This window comes from Mytilus galloprovincialis, chromosome 9, assembly GCF_965363235.1.
Source record: "Mytilus galloprovincialis chromosome 9, xbMytGall1.hap1.1, whole genome shotgun sequence".
Taxonomy (NCBI): Eukaryota; Metazoa; Mollusca; class Bivalvia; order Mytilida; family Mytilidae; genus Mytilus; species Mytilus galloprovincialis.
In genome coordinates, this window is record NC_134846.1 from 55,789,806 (window position 1) to 55,805,825 (window position 16,020).

Below are 16,020 nucleotides of genomic sequence, written 5' to 3' on the forward strand. Positions count from 1 at the left end.
AACCTGAACCACAAACATCACAACTGATTTAATGTTTTGTCCTATATTCTATTTTGGGTATTCATAATAATTAGGGTTGTCCTATTTATTATTCAAGGAAGTTTGGTAGTAAAGTATATATATATATACTTAATTTACTGTATTTTTCAGAATTTTCATTTGATGTTTTTTTTCAATGTTAGGAAGGGACATATTTTATTTAGTTGAGTTTATCAACAATACATAATACAACCAGGGATGACAGTTTTGTGATTATTTATTTTCTGTTGTTATTTTTTTGTATGACAACACTAGTTTTGTCAACTATTTCTGTTATTATACAAAAAGAACTTCTCTTTTCAGTGTGAACAGATTGACTTCTATATAGTGATTTGGGGGAAATACAGATTGATGTTTGCTTAATGTCCTGTTCAGTGGCAAATATTTCATGCAAATTTAGGATGAATTGCAGCAGGTCACATACAGGCCTATAAATGAGTTGTAAGGAATCTTTTAGTCAAAAACTGAAAGAGCATGGCACTTTCCATACATGTGGCTTCAGATTCAATGTTCAAATTCTAACTGTAGATAATAAAATAAAGAAATAAATGTATACCTTTTACATAGTATGTCAGCCTGCTGAAATGTAGCTTCTTCTTGAACTATATAATAACACTGATTCCTGAATTTAAGCCAGCCTACAAATATCATATAGTTACAGAAATTTCTAACCTTTTCTTATAAATAATATTTTTACTTCTCGGTTCTGTGTAATTGTAAACATGAAAATGGATAAAACAAATGGATTTGAAAATGGTAAAAGTAAGAGGAAAAAGTATGGCTATAAAAGTGTTCAGATGAAGAAATCTTAAAAATCAAAAGTTTGGCAGTTTATCATAGACTCCAATCACATACAGATAATTAATTTTATTACCAAATTCATATTAGAACTGAATGATGAAATACTTATTTATTGCAGATTTCCTTCTGTATGAAGTATTTGTGATAGTGATGAAAAATTACATTTGAGATACATGTACTTTAAATTGTATTAAAATTCAATAACAAGCCCAGTTTGAATTTTTAAATTATCTTGTTTGCTTTTAAAAAGAATACTGGAATTATTTCACAAGTAATGAAATTAATTAGTTTGATAGCATTTGAGATAAATGTACATTTAATTGTTTTAAAACTCAATAATAATCCCAGTTTGAATGCTTGAAATAATCTGGTTTGATTTTAAAAAGAATACTTAGATTATTTCATAAGTAATGAAATTTATTATTATTATCAAATTCACAAATGGTAAATTTTAAGAGGGGGGTAGGACCGTTTTCGGGAAGTCATGATTGGGTGTTTTTAAGCTTGGGATTTCAGGATTCATCCTTCCTGGATGCAGGAATTCTTCTTTATCGAATTTCGGGATGTCTGGATTTAAATTTCTATAAATTCAGGACCTCAGGATTTCATGTTTTTAAGCCTAGGATTTGGGATTTGGGATCAGGACCCCTCAAACCCCCTCTTTTAAGTGTTTTTTTCCCCCAAGTTGATGGAGACCTTTCTTTTTTGTTTTTGTTTCTCACCTGTTGGACATTCTAACAAAGTTTCATCCACCTGGTAAAGCTGAAGGTCAAATTCATATGTTGGAGCCTGAAATAAGATTTAGTAACATTAGCTTATTCATCACATTGGAGAAATTAAAAAAAAAACAATCAAATGAAATTCATATTAAATTTCTGTTATCCCCTCTTCTGTTGACCACAGACTATGAATACTCGAAAGAATTAACTAGTATTTCCATATGTTATACATCATATACATGTAATTTTGTTTTTCTTTTTTACAACAGCTTACAGATCTTATCGAGTTCTGCTGATCTTGATAAAGTTATACGAAGAAAAAAAAAAACCGGAAACAATAAAACTAAAACACAAACCAATTACCGTGTATCTCGAACTCAATTCGTTATCTTAATGGCTTAGATTTTTTCAAAGTTGTGCCTTTCATGACATCCTTTCCATGACATTATTTAAATGCAAATGCCTTAAAAGCAGGATAAAAGAAATTAATCTCATCTTTTCTGAAAAAGTTCACATTTTAAAATGGCTGGATCCGCCACTGTGACTAAACTAAATAGCTACATATTTCGCGTGATGGCCATAATAGAGAATAGGTAACCGTTTTGTCTCTTTTTGCGTTATATCTTACGGTAGAAGTTTATTTCAGTAAATAAGTTTCTGGTTGAAGAATAGAAGTGATAAGGGGTGGAATTTGAACAGAATACTCAGCTTGGAAATTAAAATGGTCAATGGTGGTGTAGTTCACTTCAAACAATATGGATGATGTGACACGAGGATGAACATTTCAAGGCCGTAACTACCATTGAGGCAAGTGAGGCACTAAAATTTCGACACTATTTTTTTTATACAATAGTCATTTGTTGTTCTGTGTCAACCTTAATTTCTATAACTTGTCATCATTCCTTTTAAACTTTTCTTCCTGGATATAACTCAGCATCTCAACGGGTGATGTTTCTCGATCATATTAACATAGAAACGATAATCATCAGGGATCTCTATAGTTAAAAACAGGCTCTTGCAGAAAAAGGAAAAGCGACACTGAAGGTAAAGAAGGAATAATTCTAGTAAAATAGTTTGTTTTTTTGTGTGAACAGAGTCTGAGTATTGCATATAACTTCATTAGAACAATCCAAAAAAGATAAGTAGACTGCCAAATCAAGTACTGGTCTTCGAAAGGGGGCAGTCCCGTCTGCGTATTCATTTCTCCGTTTCACCAACTTTTGACAAATCAAGTACTGGGCATCGCAAGGGTGCAGTCCTGTCTGCGTATTCATTTCATGAACTTTAATCTTTCTCTTTACAGAAAATAAAATATAAATGATATGAAACATGCATGGATTAGTTTTTATCCATGTTTCTTTAACCTTAAAAATTGAAAGAATATCCCATATTCCAATTTGATATTATTGAGGAATGGTAGAACTTTTAACACAGAGTTTTGTCTTTATTTATTCGAGACTACGGAATTTTGTTTCTTTATATTGGGGGTTTCGGAATCGGACACCCCCAACCACTAACCCCTAAATTTATAGATTCTGGAACTAAAATACCACCAACTATTTCCAGAAATAATTTGAAATTACGGACTTAAATGTAAACGTCAAAAACTCCATTCCAATTCCCCTGTACCCATATCATATATACTAACTCTATAGATAGAATCATATACATGTATCTTATCTCATTCTATCCCTAGTTTGTCTACTTTTTGTCAGCATAAAAGCGAGTTTAATATTTTGTAACTGCGACTGTATGATGGTGCTTACATGCAGGAAAGCTTAATTCCCTTTTGCCAAAAAAAAACTGTTACTACCGATGCTGCTACCGAATTGCTGATGGAGAAGGAATTGGAAGAAGACATTGATCATTATGTTGATGATAATGTGCTACCTTTCTGAAACGATTTGACTGAACCGGCCATAGAAAAATTTGGCAAACTCTACTGAATCGATGTTTGTTCTATGTTCTGGCAGCAGACTCAAATCAATGACATTTGGATGATTATCTTACATATAGATTTAAATAAAGTTGTTAAAAAGTCTTAAAATATGAAAATTTTAAATAAAAAGTATCTAAATTCAAAACATTATCAAACTCTCTAAAAATGCCTAGAATGCAGGATTTTGCACCATTCATTTCATACTCTCCAAAAAAAATGTTCGCCTCGCTTCGCTCGGCTCAATTATTTTGCCTCACTAAAATAGGATGCCTAGTTACGGCCTTGCCATTTCCCAATCAAGCCTTTGTTGTATTGTTATCCCCGCTTCCACTTGTTTTCCTTCTATTTCCAAAGTCTCACTTTTTTGCATGTGCCTTTTATCACATGAAATACATGTATTGTGTTGGGTTTTTTAAAGTTTTGTAGAGAGATATATTGGTAATACCCGACGAGCAGAAAATGGGAAACATTCTACGTTCAGATTTCACACAAGGGTGTTTCCAGCACTTGTTTTTTTGTTTCAGATTGAAGACTTAACGATGTCAATATAAAAAGACGGATTGTGTTGGGAAACGTTTAATTCGTTCCTTGGTACCATTGGGAAATTGTAATTCCTATTGTTATGTGGGCTGGGGTCAAGTGATTTCAAATAAACTTTGCAACGTGTCATTATATTTCAGTGTTTTGCCATATGAAAAATGTATAAAAAAAAATCTAGAATTTTTTTAAAACAATAAACCTATTACTCCGTAATCCATTGTGAAATTGTACTGGAAGAGTCTAATTTTATACTTCAATTTATTTTTGTTTATAAATTAAATTTTCATTTTTTCAAAGTGAAGTTTGTAAATAGCCATCCGTTTTAAACGGCACGTCTTGTATGTTTTACCACTTAAGAGAAAGGAAAATATTGTAGATATGAACAATGTATCTTTATCAATTGGTTTTTTCCTGAAGTACATAACTAGTTGGTTACACCCTCAGATAACCATCAAGTTCTCCAGTCAAACATCTCTCACGTCTTATTCTTCAAATAGAATATTTTGTCTCCTCGTTTCTCTTTACCGATCCTTGTTTCTGATAATTTGAATCATGCAAATACGATACAGATGATTTTACCAAATAAATTCTATACTTATAATTTTAGATGAGAAATCTTTAAAAAGAAAAGTTTCGACGGATAACGGAGCTCATGTGTTGGGAAAAGTTCCTAAATTCAATATTCAATTATAACATCCAGACACCTTTTTCCGCAATCATGTCACTCCATCGTAAATTCAATATTCAATTACTGTTGCCAGACACCTTGCAATCATTGCAATCCATTGATAGAAGAGGCAAAAAAAGGTAATAGACCCATATACTTTATTTGTAGTGTCAGAGCCTATTGCAGCATGAGCACAGCTAGGGTTTGGAGGTGAACGTCAGCAATACGATGTGGTTAAACTAGCATTTATGAATTTATGAACAATTCCATGAGCTTTTACTTAATCATTGGTGGATTCGGGGTTCGAGGTGGAAGAGGGGGTCTTCATTGAAAATAAACCCAACCTTTTCATAGCATAAAAACGTCGAGACAAAATCGTCTCGTTCCGCTACAGTTTCCTCGAATTACGCCTCCTTTCCAAACTCCTGAATCCACCACTGTCCCCTTTTTGTCACATGTGTAATCCTGGTGAAATTATGTGAAGATAGAAATCAGGCCGTTTGATAAGTAATCCGGTATTGATAATAACTCGTGTGGCCTGTTTTTATATTAATTGTCGAAACTACAAGAACTATATTATGATTGTTGCTTCCATTGCATTACATGCCATGCACCATTCGAATAACGGCGAAGAAATCCGTTAATTGTGTACATGTACTTATCACCCCTAGTTTTTTGGTGGGGTTCGTGTTGTTTATTCTTTAGTTTTCTATGTTGTGTCGTGTGTGCTGTTGTTTGTTTGTCTTTTTCATTTTTAGCCATGGCGTTGTCAGTTTGTTTTAGATTTATGAGTTTGACTGTCCCTTTGTTATCTTCCGTCCCTCTTTTAGAGTAAAATATATTTTTATCGGACTGAAAAAAATATTATAAAAGCTTGTTATATTTGAATGTGCAAAAAAAATATCTTCTCATTACAGATCGTCGCATTATTTGTATAACACATAAAGTATGCACAAACAATAACTTGGAGAACGTAAATCTTAACTTGAAACCAAAATAACAGTTTGATAACCAACTTACTTTAAATGGTGAGTTCTGTTAATTAAACATAAAACTTCAAAAAAAAAATATTTCTTTGTAAGTTCGGTCTCTTAAACTGCACATAGCAGTGTCACGATAAAAAAAAGGGCATCCTATTCTCTTAGACATATTACGAGAGTTTCATTCTGTGCACGTATTTTTTTTTTTTAATATGAGATGTTGTTTACTTTTAGGAAGTTAACTATTTTATCTTTATAATGCTAGGTTTACAGCATAATCGGAATTATTTGAATTATTATTTTAAAAACAAAATCAATGACATCCCGCCCTAGAAAATCGTTTTGTGTAATCAGCAAAAGTGGGATTATAAGAAATTTGAGATAAATCCCTGTTATTCGTCATTTCCAGGAAAACGATTTGAAATTGAAATTTAAATATTGATACAAAACGTGTTTTGTGCTTAACTTTCCCGAGCAATTGATATGACTCAACATTTTGATGGACATTCGAACTAGTATACGCATAGCCATTAAGCTTTATAATAAGTTGTAGGTGACTGGTCGTTGCTTTTTTTTTTCTATGTCCGTAAGCCCGTTTTCGTTGCTTTTAATTTTAACGTCGAATTCTTATATTTGGTTTATTTACTTCTGAATTTCGATATATCTGTTTCTCACTGGCTGAAACAACATATTGCATCTGTAATATTCCTTCGTTGTAATAGCCTTAATTTTTATTTCCTCTTTAAATTTTCTACGTATATTTTGTTTATTCATTACAGTTTTAAAATGCAATTCATAATGCTACTTGGGGACTGATTTTTCAGTCTAGTATATAATGCATATATATCCGTTGTTTTATTGTGCGTTTGTATTTGTCTGTTTTCAGTTATCGTTGTTAACCTCTCACAGGCACTTGTCTGATTTTTTTTTATCTATATATACAATAGATGCATTTTTTCAACAAGTACCTGTGCTCTAGTGATGTGATGCTTTTATTTGTGTATACATGGACTAGTATACGAACTTGATCTCAAGGAATAAGCTTGAAATGATAGACTCCGCGTAAAAAGTTAATGTCATATTGCCTAGGTTCAATAATTTTTACAACCTTAACCTAGCTTGCTTGAAAGTATATATCAAAAATCATCTCCCTCTCTCTCTTTATTTTTGTGTGAATATTATATATACTACTGGGTTTTTTTTTTGTGTGGCCATACGAAGAAAAAGTAACTGGAAATTTCATTTTTTTTTTTCATATTCAGACTGTACACTTAACGAGAATGTTTAATTTGCAGATGTTGAAAACGCACCTCTACGGTTGATATCGTGATACATCGGGGATACATCAGCCTCCAAGGTCAATAACCTCTTAAAATTACACGCTTAATTTGTGTGTAATCCATGTCTTCAATTCTATATTTACTTCAGTGATACTCTTTATATTTAGCTGATTGCCCCCACCAATTATATTTACTGAAAAGCAACAAGATCTTAATTCTAGGATGTATAATTTTTGGGGGTAGAAAGCTAGCTGATAATATCGAAATATTTTTGATTTTTGGGGTAAATTCAGTTAAAGAGCTGGGGAAATAAACAAAAGCATATAGCAATCGAAACTACAAAAATTATATAATCTCATAGTTATAAAATTGTAATTAAAATGGTTAAATCTGACATAAAAGCACGTGTTACATATTTAAGTACCAACCTTGACACAAGATGTAAATATAAGAAATCCAATTGACCATAAAATCAGAAAAATCAATTTCCAAACGGACATCAGCCCGACCATCTGACTGCACAGAAAAGTCGTTCCCCACCCCGGGGCGACATCGGGTCGTCTCGGAAACCAAACGTCTCCAGAATCCTTTTTTGAAATCAGTATTTAGCAATCAATATTAATTTGTATTAAATCCAGTTTCGGTTAGACTGTATTAAAAATCCCAAAACAAAGCGTGATTTGATTTAATCCGGCTGAATGTCATTATTTGTAATTATCAATGACATGGTCAGCATCCTAGATACACATTGTCATTTTGTAGTGTATTCCGTCATGCCGGCATGTATGTATGTATAGTAAAGCGACATATCAGTAGAAATATGATCCAATACACATAGCCGGGGGAAATACAGGTTCCTATTATAGCTCAATCAATAAATAGATTTGTTGTGTATGTTTATATCACATAACGTGTTCTGTTCAAAGTACTATAGTCACTTTATAACATAAGATAAGATCACAATATTTTTAAAACGATCACAAAATTAATGTTCCCCTAAACCAGTAGCCTCAGGAATATTTACTGGGCGCAAACAAAGACTAACCAATGAAATATCAACACTGCACTCATTCATAGTTAAAGTAATATACTGCTGTAAAATAATGCATGTGTTTGTTTGTTAAATGACAGTCTCTCGTATTTAGAAGTATCAATATCCATAAAAATACTAAAGCCAACACCATTTAAATCCATCCATTGTCCCTGCGAGAATAATTATCAGCGTGATAGTGTAGAATATAACATGAACTTAAGTACACTTCGTTGTTGAAGTTCATATTGATATACTTGGGTGTGGTTCACATTTACCCTATCAATTTGCAAATAAATTAGTTAAATTATACGGTATTTGCATTCCTCAGAGACAAAGCAAGAGAAATGTACCAAATTTGTTATTGTCAGCACATTAATGAATATAAAATTTCGTCTTTGAAATTGAACATATATTTTTCATTTATTGCGGCATTTCCAAAGCATTGATGTACGTGCTAAAAACAAGTTGTGTTTAAAATGCATTAACATGCAAACAACATTAATTTCAAAACTAACCGAGAATATGTAATAAAGCTCTGTTTTTGTGAAAATATTAGAAAAGGGAAAATCTTACAACTAAGTGCACATGCACTTAAAGGAAGGTCACAAAATCAATATACGAATTCTACATATGAGTGAACTTTGTCGTTTGTTTCTCATTTGCGTTTAAAATGCAAATTGAATTTTCTTTTTTTAGACAGTGGTTTAACAATACAGTCTTTTCCTAAAACATCTTTCTAGCTTTTGATAAAATGATTTCTTCAATTTTTTATGAGATGATCTGAATGTTTGTTTCTATTGTTTCCTAAAATATGTAGAAGCATCTTAAATTCAAAAGACGTGAATATTTTGTTTCAACACAAAACATAAAATCTGTGAATCCGAAATCATTTATCGTTCAAAACTTTTACTTGTTTGGTATGAGTCTACAGCGCACTTGTACAGAATATCATGAAAACTATACTCAACAACCAAAGTAAGAAAGCAAGATAATGAGTTGTCTTTTGTACTTTTTGTTATTTTTTTTTTTTTAGATACACTTATCGACAAATGTTTTTTTTGTAAAATTGCTGTATTTGCCTGTTAGGGAAACATGCTTTATTTGCAAATAAATCACTTTAAAAAAAATATTTACGGCGAATAAGAAATAACTGTTCCCAGTTTTTCTGTCTAAGTTGCACCCCCTACACTACTTTTTCACAGAGCGTACATCGGTGTGGCGATATATGTCAAATACGCACGCCCGCATGGTGTTGGGTGAATGCTGCAGTATCTGCAATTACTTTTAGATAGCTAAATAATTGCTAGTATCATGGTTCCTCTAAGCAAAATTTCTGACCCTATCAAACGGTTTATCCTCTTTTCTAGTGGCAGTCTGGCTCCCCCTCTCCATAGCGGTCGACTTTGCTGTATCTTTATACTTATTTGACCTAATGTTTAACTTGTTTGTGATTTGAAATGTACGAAATATTTGCCACTGAACGTTTAAACAGACAATAACCAATCAATCAACCAATTATTCTGTATTCTAGTATCTTTTTTCTTTAAAAATTTACTACATGCTCTTTAAACATATTAAAGTGACGTTCACGGTTTTCTTTTTAAGCTTTGTGTTTGATCTCTTGGGATAACAAATTTATCTATTTGGTAGTTTGTTGCTTCGTGTCCAATGGCAAATAGTTCACACATATTCAAGACGAGATACCAAATTGAAATAGTTTTTTTTCTGGTTTGAATTCCACTGATAGATTAATAAAATGAACATTCATATTCTATCGTCGTCCTATCGTCCGGAACATGCATGAAATATTTGCCACGAACAAAAAAAAAATCTGAAGCGGGACTGACGGACGAACGAACGAACGAACGAACGGACGGAGAACGAACATTGACTGTTTGTAAGGGGTGTGGCTAATTTATGAAGACCGTACTGCGAGCTGCAGTTGCTTAAATCCAATTCATTTTGGACTATCGGACAGATGTCACATTGGTATTTATACCGAGAAACATATACCACGTCTCCCTATAGTTTAGATTGAAACAGATGCTATATTTTGATAGGTTTCTCTGTTTAAAATAATAATAATAATAAAACTAAATGGAGAATGTGTGTATTGGCAACAGATGCCCCCGCTTGTAAATATGCACGAGTCAACTTACACACACAAATGCAGGATTTAATTAGTTAAGACCGTTTTGTGATCTAAAACAAATTGTGTATAAGTTTCATAGATTTGGTTGAGGCAAACTATATATTTAGCCATTTTTCCATTTATAAAAGGGCATAACTGAAAAACGGTAGAAGAGACATCTGTGTTTTGTGGTAATGAGCATTGTATAAAAGTTTTTTACATCATTTAGTTGAGGCAAACTAATGAAAGAGAACGTAAACGAAAAATAAATCATTTTGTTTATGTTTTAAAGGGGCATAACTTATATACGGTAAATTGACGCCACACAATTTTGGGTTTGATTTGTGGTAATAAGCACTGTGAACAAGTTAACATTAGATTGAGGTAAACTTAAATGAGAGAACGGATTCAACAATTTAAGGGATTTACGCGCCGGACATGACATACAGGAAGTACGGGATAGACAAGGGAAATACTTTAAACCCCATCCGCTACTGCAAGGGCATAAACATACGATCTCACCAGCAAAATAAATGCTTCCTGATGAGGGTAGCTGGCTGCGCCCCACACTCTTGCCTTGCTAAAATCATAAAACTACGCATTTGACATATATTGACTCGATAAAAAAAAAATGTGCAGATTGCGTCATAAGATGGAATTCTTGAAATTCAACATCATTTGAATCACCATGACAGTTTTGTCATAGCTTAATTCGTCTCAGTTGTTCACAAGAGAAAGTACTTTTAGTGTGTCATACAGTATGTCACTTTGTGAGTATAAATACAGTAGATAGTCAGTGGTAAAAAAGTTGAATACCCTTTTATTGTATCATTTACACTTTTTTATATTGATTTCAACCATATTAGTAAGTTAGTATTTAAAGTCGGCATATATATAGACATAACAAAAAGTAACTTGAGCTTTGATGAACTCATATACAACCGTCTAAATAAAACATCAGCCTATTATATATAAAACAGCTTTTTCCTTTTCTCTGTATATATACTTGATTATTTTTTTTCGGATCCTAAATGTCTAAATATTGTATCATGCTCTTTATCATATTATGGTAATACAATATCTTCTTCTATATACACACACACACACGTTCCTGCATTAATAACCAAAAACATAAAATCATATACAGCACAGAAGAACGAATATAGACACAAAGGAAAATACATAACAAAGCATAAAACATATATGCCATACAAACAAGCCGCTAAATTATAGAAAAGAACAGCATAATACTAGTTACCATAAACGATAAGCACACTGGCCAGAAAATAAGCATTACAAAATACAAAAAAAAAGTTTACTGTAGCTGGAAGTAAGAACCAAGTAAGCAAAATAGTTACATTTTGTCCCCACACCAGCTATTTATATAACTTTTAAATGTTTTAAAGGGAGCTATGACTCGAGCTTCATTTCAAAGTGAATTTCATGTTGTCTTTAATCTGAATGATTTCAAAGACAGAACATCGTAGTTGAGTTATGGGTTGGGATACATCTTGATTTTTTTTAAAATTTCTAACAACAACCAAAATCTTGAATAAACATAGGAAATATATCTTTTTATCATGTTAAAGGCCTAGAATGCAATTGTGCACATCTGGCGTGTTTCAAGAGACGGCTATTTTTATATATTTATCATACTTTACTACCCGATTTGCAGCTGTGATAACGTGCTGAAAATTAGTAAGAGAAAGACGTAAAAACTGTAATAACAAACGTCACAAAAACTGTAATAACTCTAAAAATGATGACTTTGCTGACCGATAAATTATAAATTTTAATAATAGAAAATCCCGATTAAAGCAATCTCTTCAATCACACGTTACGAAAAAGACGGACATCCAAATCATGACCTAAAATTTAGAAGTAAAGTAAGAATTACAGATTTTCTAAAATATTCAAATAAAATGATTAAAAACAGTTTGGAAGTAGAGGGAGGGGGACATTTACTTGCCTTTCTCCAGATCACTATTGTTCCTATGGACAGATGCTTTTGGGGCTAACTTTATACGGTCTGGGAAGTTTGATGAAATGGTGAAATTCACCAGATTCAAAGGGGTTGACAGAATTTTTTGTCATGGTAATATTCCCGTTTTCTAACTAATTATTCGTCCATCTGAGAGAAAAAAAAAAGATTATTATGTACATGTATGATGGGATGATTATCTTTAATGAAAAAAAAAATCACCATCTTTCTGATAGCCTTTGATTTTACAAGCTTATACTACAGAAAAGTCATTATATAGGACTTTAAAATATCTCGATTAAGTGGATGTTTTTAGTGCTTTATTTTACATTGCAAGTCTAGCAAAAGTCGTGATCTGTCTCTTTTAAACCTTTACAAGGCAAAAGGTATGTTCCGTGAGTATTGCCAGAGACATATATACACTTAATTATTAAGAACATTTTTCTCTATTCTCAATTATTTTTACTCATTATTCTCTACTCTTCAAACCCCTTCCAGACCCTCTTAAAATGAAGAGTTTACGGTTAACCTAAATGTTTAAGTAACGTTGTTTTTGATTGGATCGACATTTGAACACTTGTTCCATCCACGCTTTCGACGACGTCCGCACTAGTTTTATATAAAGGTTTACCCGATTTGCCAGCAGTGATAACGTGCTGAAAATTAGTAAGAGAAAGACGTAAAAATGGCATCTACTTCTCCCGCCAAAAATGGACCAAAGAAAGCGGCTAAACCTCCACCTAGCCATCCACCAACAATTGAAATGGTAAAAGATGCTCTAGAAGCAATAAGTGAACCTAAGGGTGTACCTGCTTCTGCTATCAAAAACTATATTTGTGAAAAATACAAAGACATTAATCCAAATTCGTTAAAACCCAGGCTTCGTCAAGCACTCACCAAAGGTTTAGAGAAAGGCATCATTGTCCAAACAAAAGCAACATTAGAAAAGCCCGTATTAATGAGTAGATTCAAGCTGGTCAAAGAGAAAACTAAAAAGGTGAAGAAAACTACGGAAGAAACCGTCAAGAAAACCACCAAAGTTAAAACTTCAACAGAAAAGAAAACCACAACGAAAAAGGCCACAGAAAAAGTGAAGACAACAAAATCGCCCAAAAAGACGACAACCAAAGAAAAAAAGGAAGCTAAACCAAAGAAGGCCAAATCACCAGCAAAGACGAAAAAGACAAAAGCAGCTAAACCAGTCAAAGCAGTAAGTTGATCTTTAAGAAAATATCTAATTGAACCAATAAGCAATCGGAGATGTTTTGTCCACAGGTATTTGGGGCATGGACCCCCTTTTTTATGGGCCCCGCTGTTTTTTTTCCATATTTAATAATTTTGTAAAATGTATAGACCTATAAAAAGTCTCAACAATCCATTACTAGTTGATTGCAATACCTTTTTTTACTATCCACACGAGCCCCAAATACCTGTGGTTTTGTCTGTTTTCTTATAAACCATGGCAACATAGAAAATATGACTGCAAAAATGTTCACTGTTTAGTCCTGGGTGTTTCACCTTTGAGAAATTTCCTGATTTCATATGAATTTCAGAATTTTTTTTGAAAAAAATTGAGATATTTCTAGTGGAAACTGAATAAAAAAAACATTGAATACAAACAAAGCATTTTCTTGGAACAATTATGAATTGTATTAATGATTTATTTTATAAGGAAATTTCTATTGGTTAAATATAGGAAAAAATATTTGTATAGAAATTGACATTATTTTATTTTACCAATCATACAAATATTGATTTCTCAGAAATGATGCATAAAAAAACTGAATGTCCACTGACAGTTCCAATTTTTGAACAGGAAACTTTATTTTGATTTTTTCTTGGACATAAATTGTAATCCTGCTTTTTTTTTTTTACAAAGTTGCTCATCCAGTTCAAGTTTTTGTATCAATTTTTATTACTAAAAAAGGAAGCCTTATTGGACTTATTAAGCACAACTAAATGAGACCGAACTTAACAACTATAGGTCACAATATGGCCTTTAACAATGAGCAAAGCCCATACCGCATAGTAAGCTATAAAAGGCTCTGAAGTGATTGTGTTGCCCTATTAAATAGCACATTAAAATTTTGGCTCTGCAATTTGATCTAGTACAAAACAGGATCAATATCTTGTTATTAACATGTTTTCATCCAGAATATGTATTTTATTTTCCTATAATAAATTGTTCTTGTTTTTCTTTGAAGGTTCCAAAGACCCCAAAGACACCTAAAACACCAAAGACTTCAAAGAAAACTGCCAAGAAATAGTGAGAGCCTGGGACAACCAATTTGGTGCAATGCGTTGAATGTTTTATGAATTTTTAACATTAACTATTTTTAATTTGTCTGAATGGATTAACATGTGCTGATGGATAAATGTGCTTCATATTCGTTTTTTAAAACAAAAATATCAATTTTAATATTAAAATGTATAAACTAAATATCAATTTGTTTACAGCCTCTTTTATTGAGACAGCTGCCTAAAATTTATAAACAGTGTTGAAATCTTGTGTTAATGCATTGGAAGATCATCAGCCAATTCACTCGCAAGGAATATTTGCTCTAATCAGCTTCAACAAAGCCTATGGTTATATGACCTGTTATAAACCCTAGTATAAATTTATATGAAAAAGCACTTGCAATAGTCTTTTCATTGTTTAAGGATTTTTAAATCTAGTTTGTGGTGAACCACAAATTACAAGTCAATGATATTTGGTATAAAGTTGTATAGCAATTGCACATCTCATTTCATGGAGATTACTTGGCCATGACCCCTCATTCATGTCCTATAGACATGAAACTTTAGCTTATATTACATGTATTTAGTTTTTCATTCGGTCAGTTTATTAGGAACCATTAGTGGTAGGACAATATTTGGTATGCAGTTGTATAAGCATTGGCATATCTCATTTCCATGGAGATTATTTGGCTCAGCCCCCTTGAAATGATCTATTGAATTCGAAAAGTTTGCTTAGTTAACATGTATTAGTATGCGAGTAGGTCAGTTCAAGGGGAACCATAAGTGGTAGGTCAATGTCAATGGTTATTCAGTTGTATAAGCATTAGCACATCTCATTTCAATTGAGAATATTTGGCCCTGTCCCCTCCGTCCTGATCTATTGACTTGAAAACTGCTCAACTTACATGTATTAATTTGAGATTAGATCAGTTTAAGATGAACTGCTAATGTCAAGTCAATGATATTTGGTATGCAAATATATTACGTCAGTCTTGAGGTTTGTTTAAAGACTTAAATAAGTCAATGAAATTTGGTATGCAGTTGAATTGGCATTGGCACATCTCATTTACATGAAGATGGTTTAGTCGTGGTTCATTGACTGAATATTAGCTCAACTTTATTATGTATTACAAATTTAATTTCAATCAAAATTACAATAAAGCTCTACCTGTGGGGTACCCTTCAAGGTCATTTCATGGATCCAAGATAAAGAATGCAGTTAACAAAAGGACAACCAAAGTCTGACCACTGTGGAATTGGAATTTTATGAAACTTTGAAGGAAATATTTTCAAAAACAAGAAATAGTATCTGAAGTAAGATATTGTTTGGTAAGTCAACATTACACTTGTGTATACAATCTAAAAGCAATAGGTGAGACTCTAGAAACCCTGCAATTTCTATTCAAATGGAGGGGGCAAAGTATTACCCTTGTCCGTCTGTTTGCATGTCTCGAAATGTTTTCCGTTCTCTAAAAATTAGTTGGCCTAGACCAATTTTCATGAAACTTGCCACAATGTCTATTGCAACATAAGAGTGGACATGTAATGTCTAGTTTTACTGACCTTAAATTTATGTTCAGTTCTAAATATAAAGCTTCACCAAAAGCTCTTTATATTAAACAAGATTCACAAAATTGACAAGCCATGAAAACCTTAATTGACTTATTGCTTA

At 32.4% G+C, this 16,020-nt stretch overlaps 2 protein-coding genes across 5 annotated transcripts in view; one reads left to right on the forward strand and one right to left on the reverse strand.

Annotated features, from left to right (window-relative positions):
* LOC143045353 (uncharacterized) overlaps positions 1–8,278 on the reverse strand; it is a 127,715-nt gene extending 119,437 nt beyond the window's left edge. For 3 of the 4 annotated variants that reach the window (XM_076217808.1, XM_076217806.1, XM_076217805.1), the window contains exons 1-3: positions 7,394–8,185; positions 1,563–1,629; positions 596–677 (exon numbers count right to left, since the gene is read on the reverse strand). In XM_076217808.1, the coding sequence (XP_076073923.1) occupies positions 596–677; positions 1,563–1,629; positions 7,394–7,477 (233 nt within the window). In that variant the 5' untranslated portion in view covers positions 7,478–8,185. Of the gene's footprint in view, positions 1–595; positions 678–1,562; positions 1,630–7,393 lie in introns of all 4 variants that reach the window. The other variant, XR_012968936.1, reaches the window with a different exon arrangement.
* A 4,468-nt stretch (positions 8,279–12,746) lies between these two features.
* On the forward strand, positions 12,747–14,550 carry LOC143045354 (histone H1-like). The gene is made up of 2 exons (XM_076217809.1): positions 12,747–13,320; positions 14,315–14,550. The coding sequence occupies exons 1-2, from the start codon at positions 12,796–12,798 to the stop codon at positions 14,375–14,377; spliced, it is 588 nt and encodes a 195-aa protein (XP_076073924.1). The 5' UTR covers positions 12,747–12,795; the 3' UTR covers positions 14,378–14,550.
* The last annotated feature ends 1,470 nt before the right edge of the window (positions 14,551–16,020 follow it).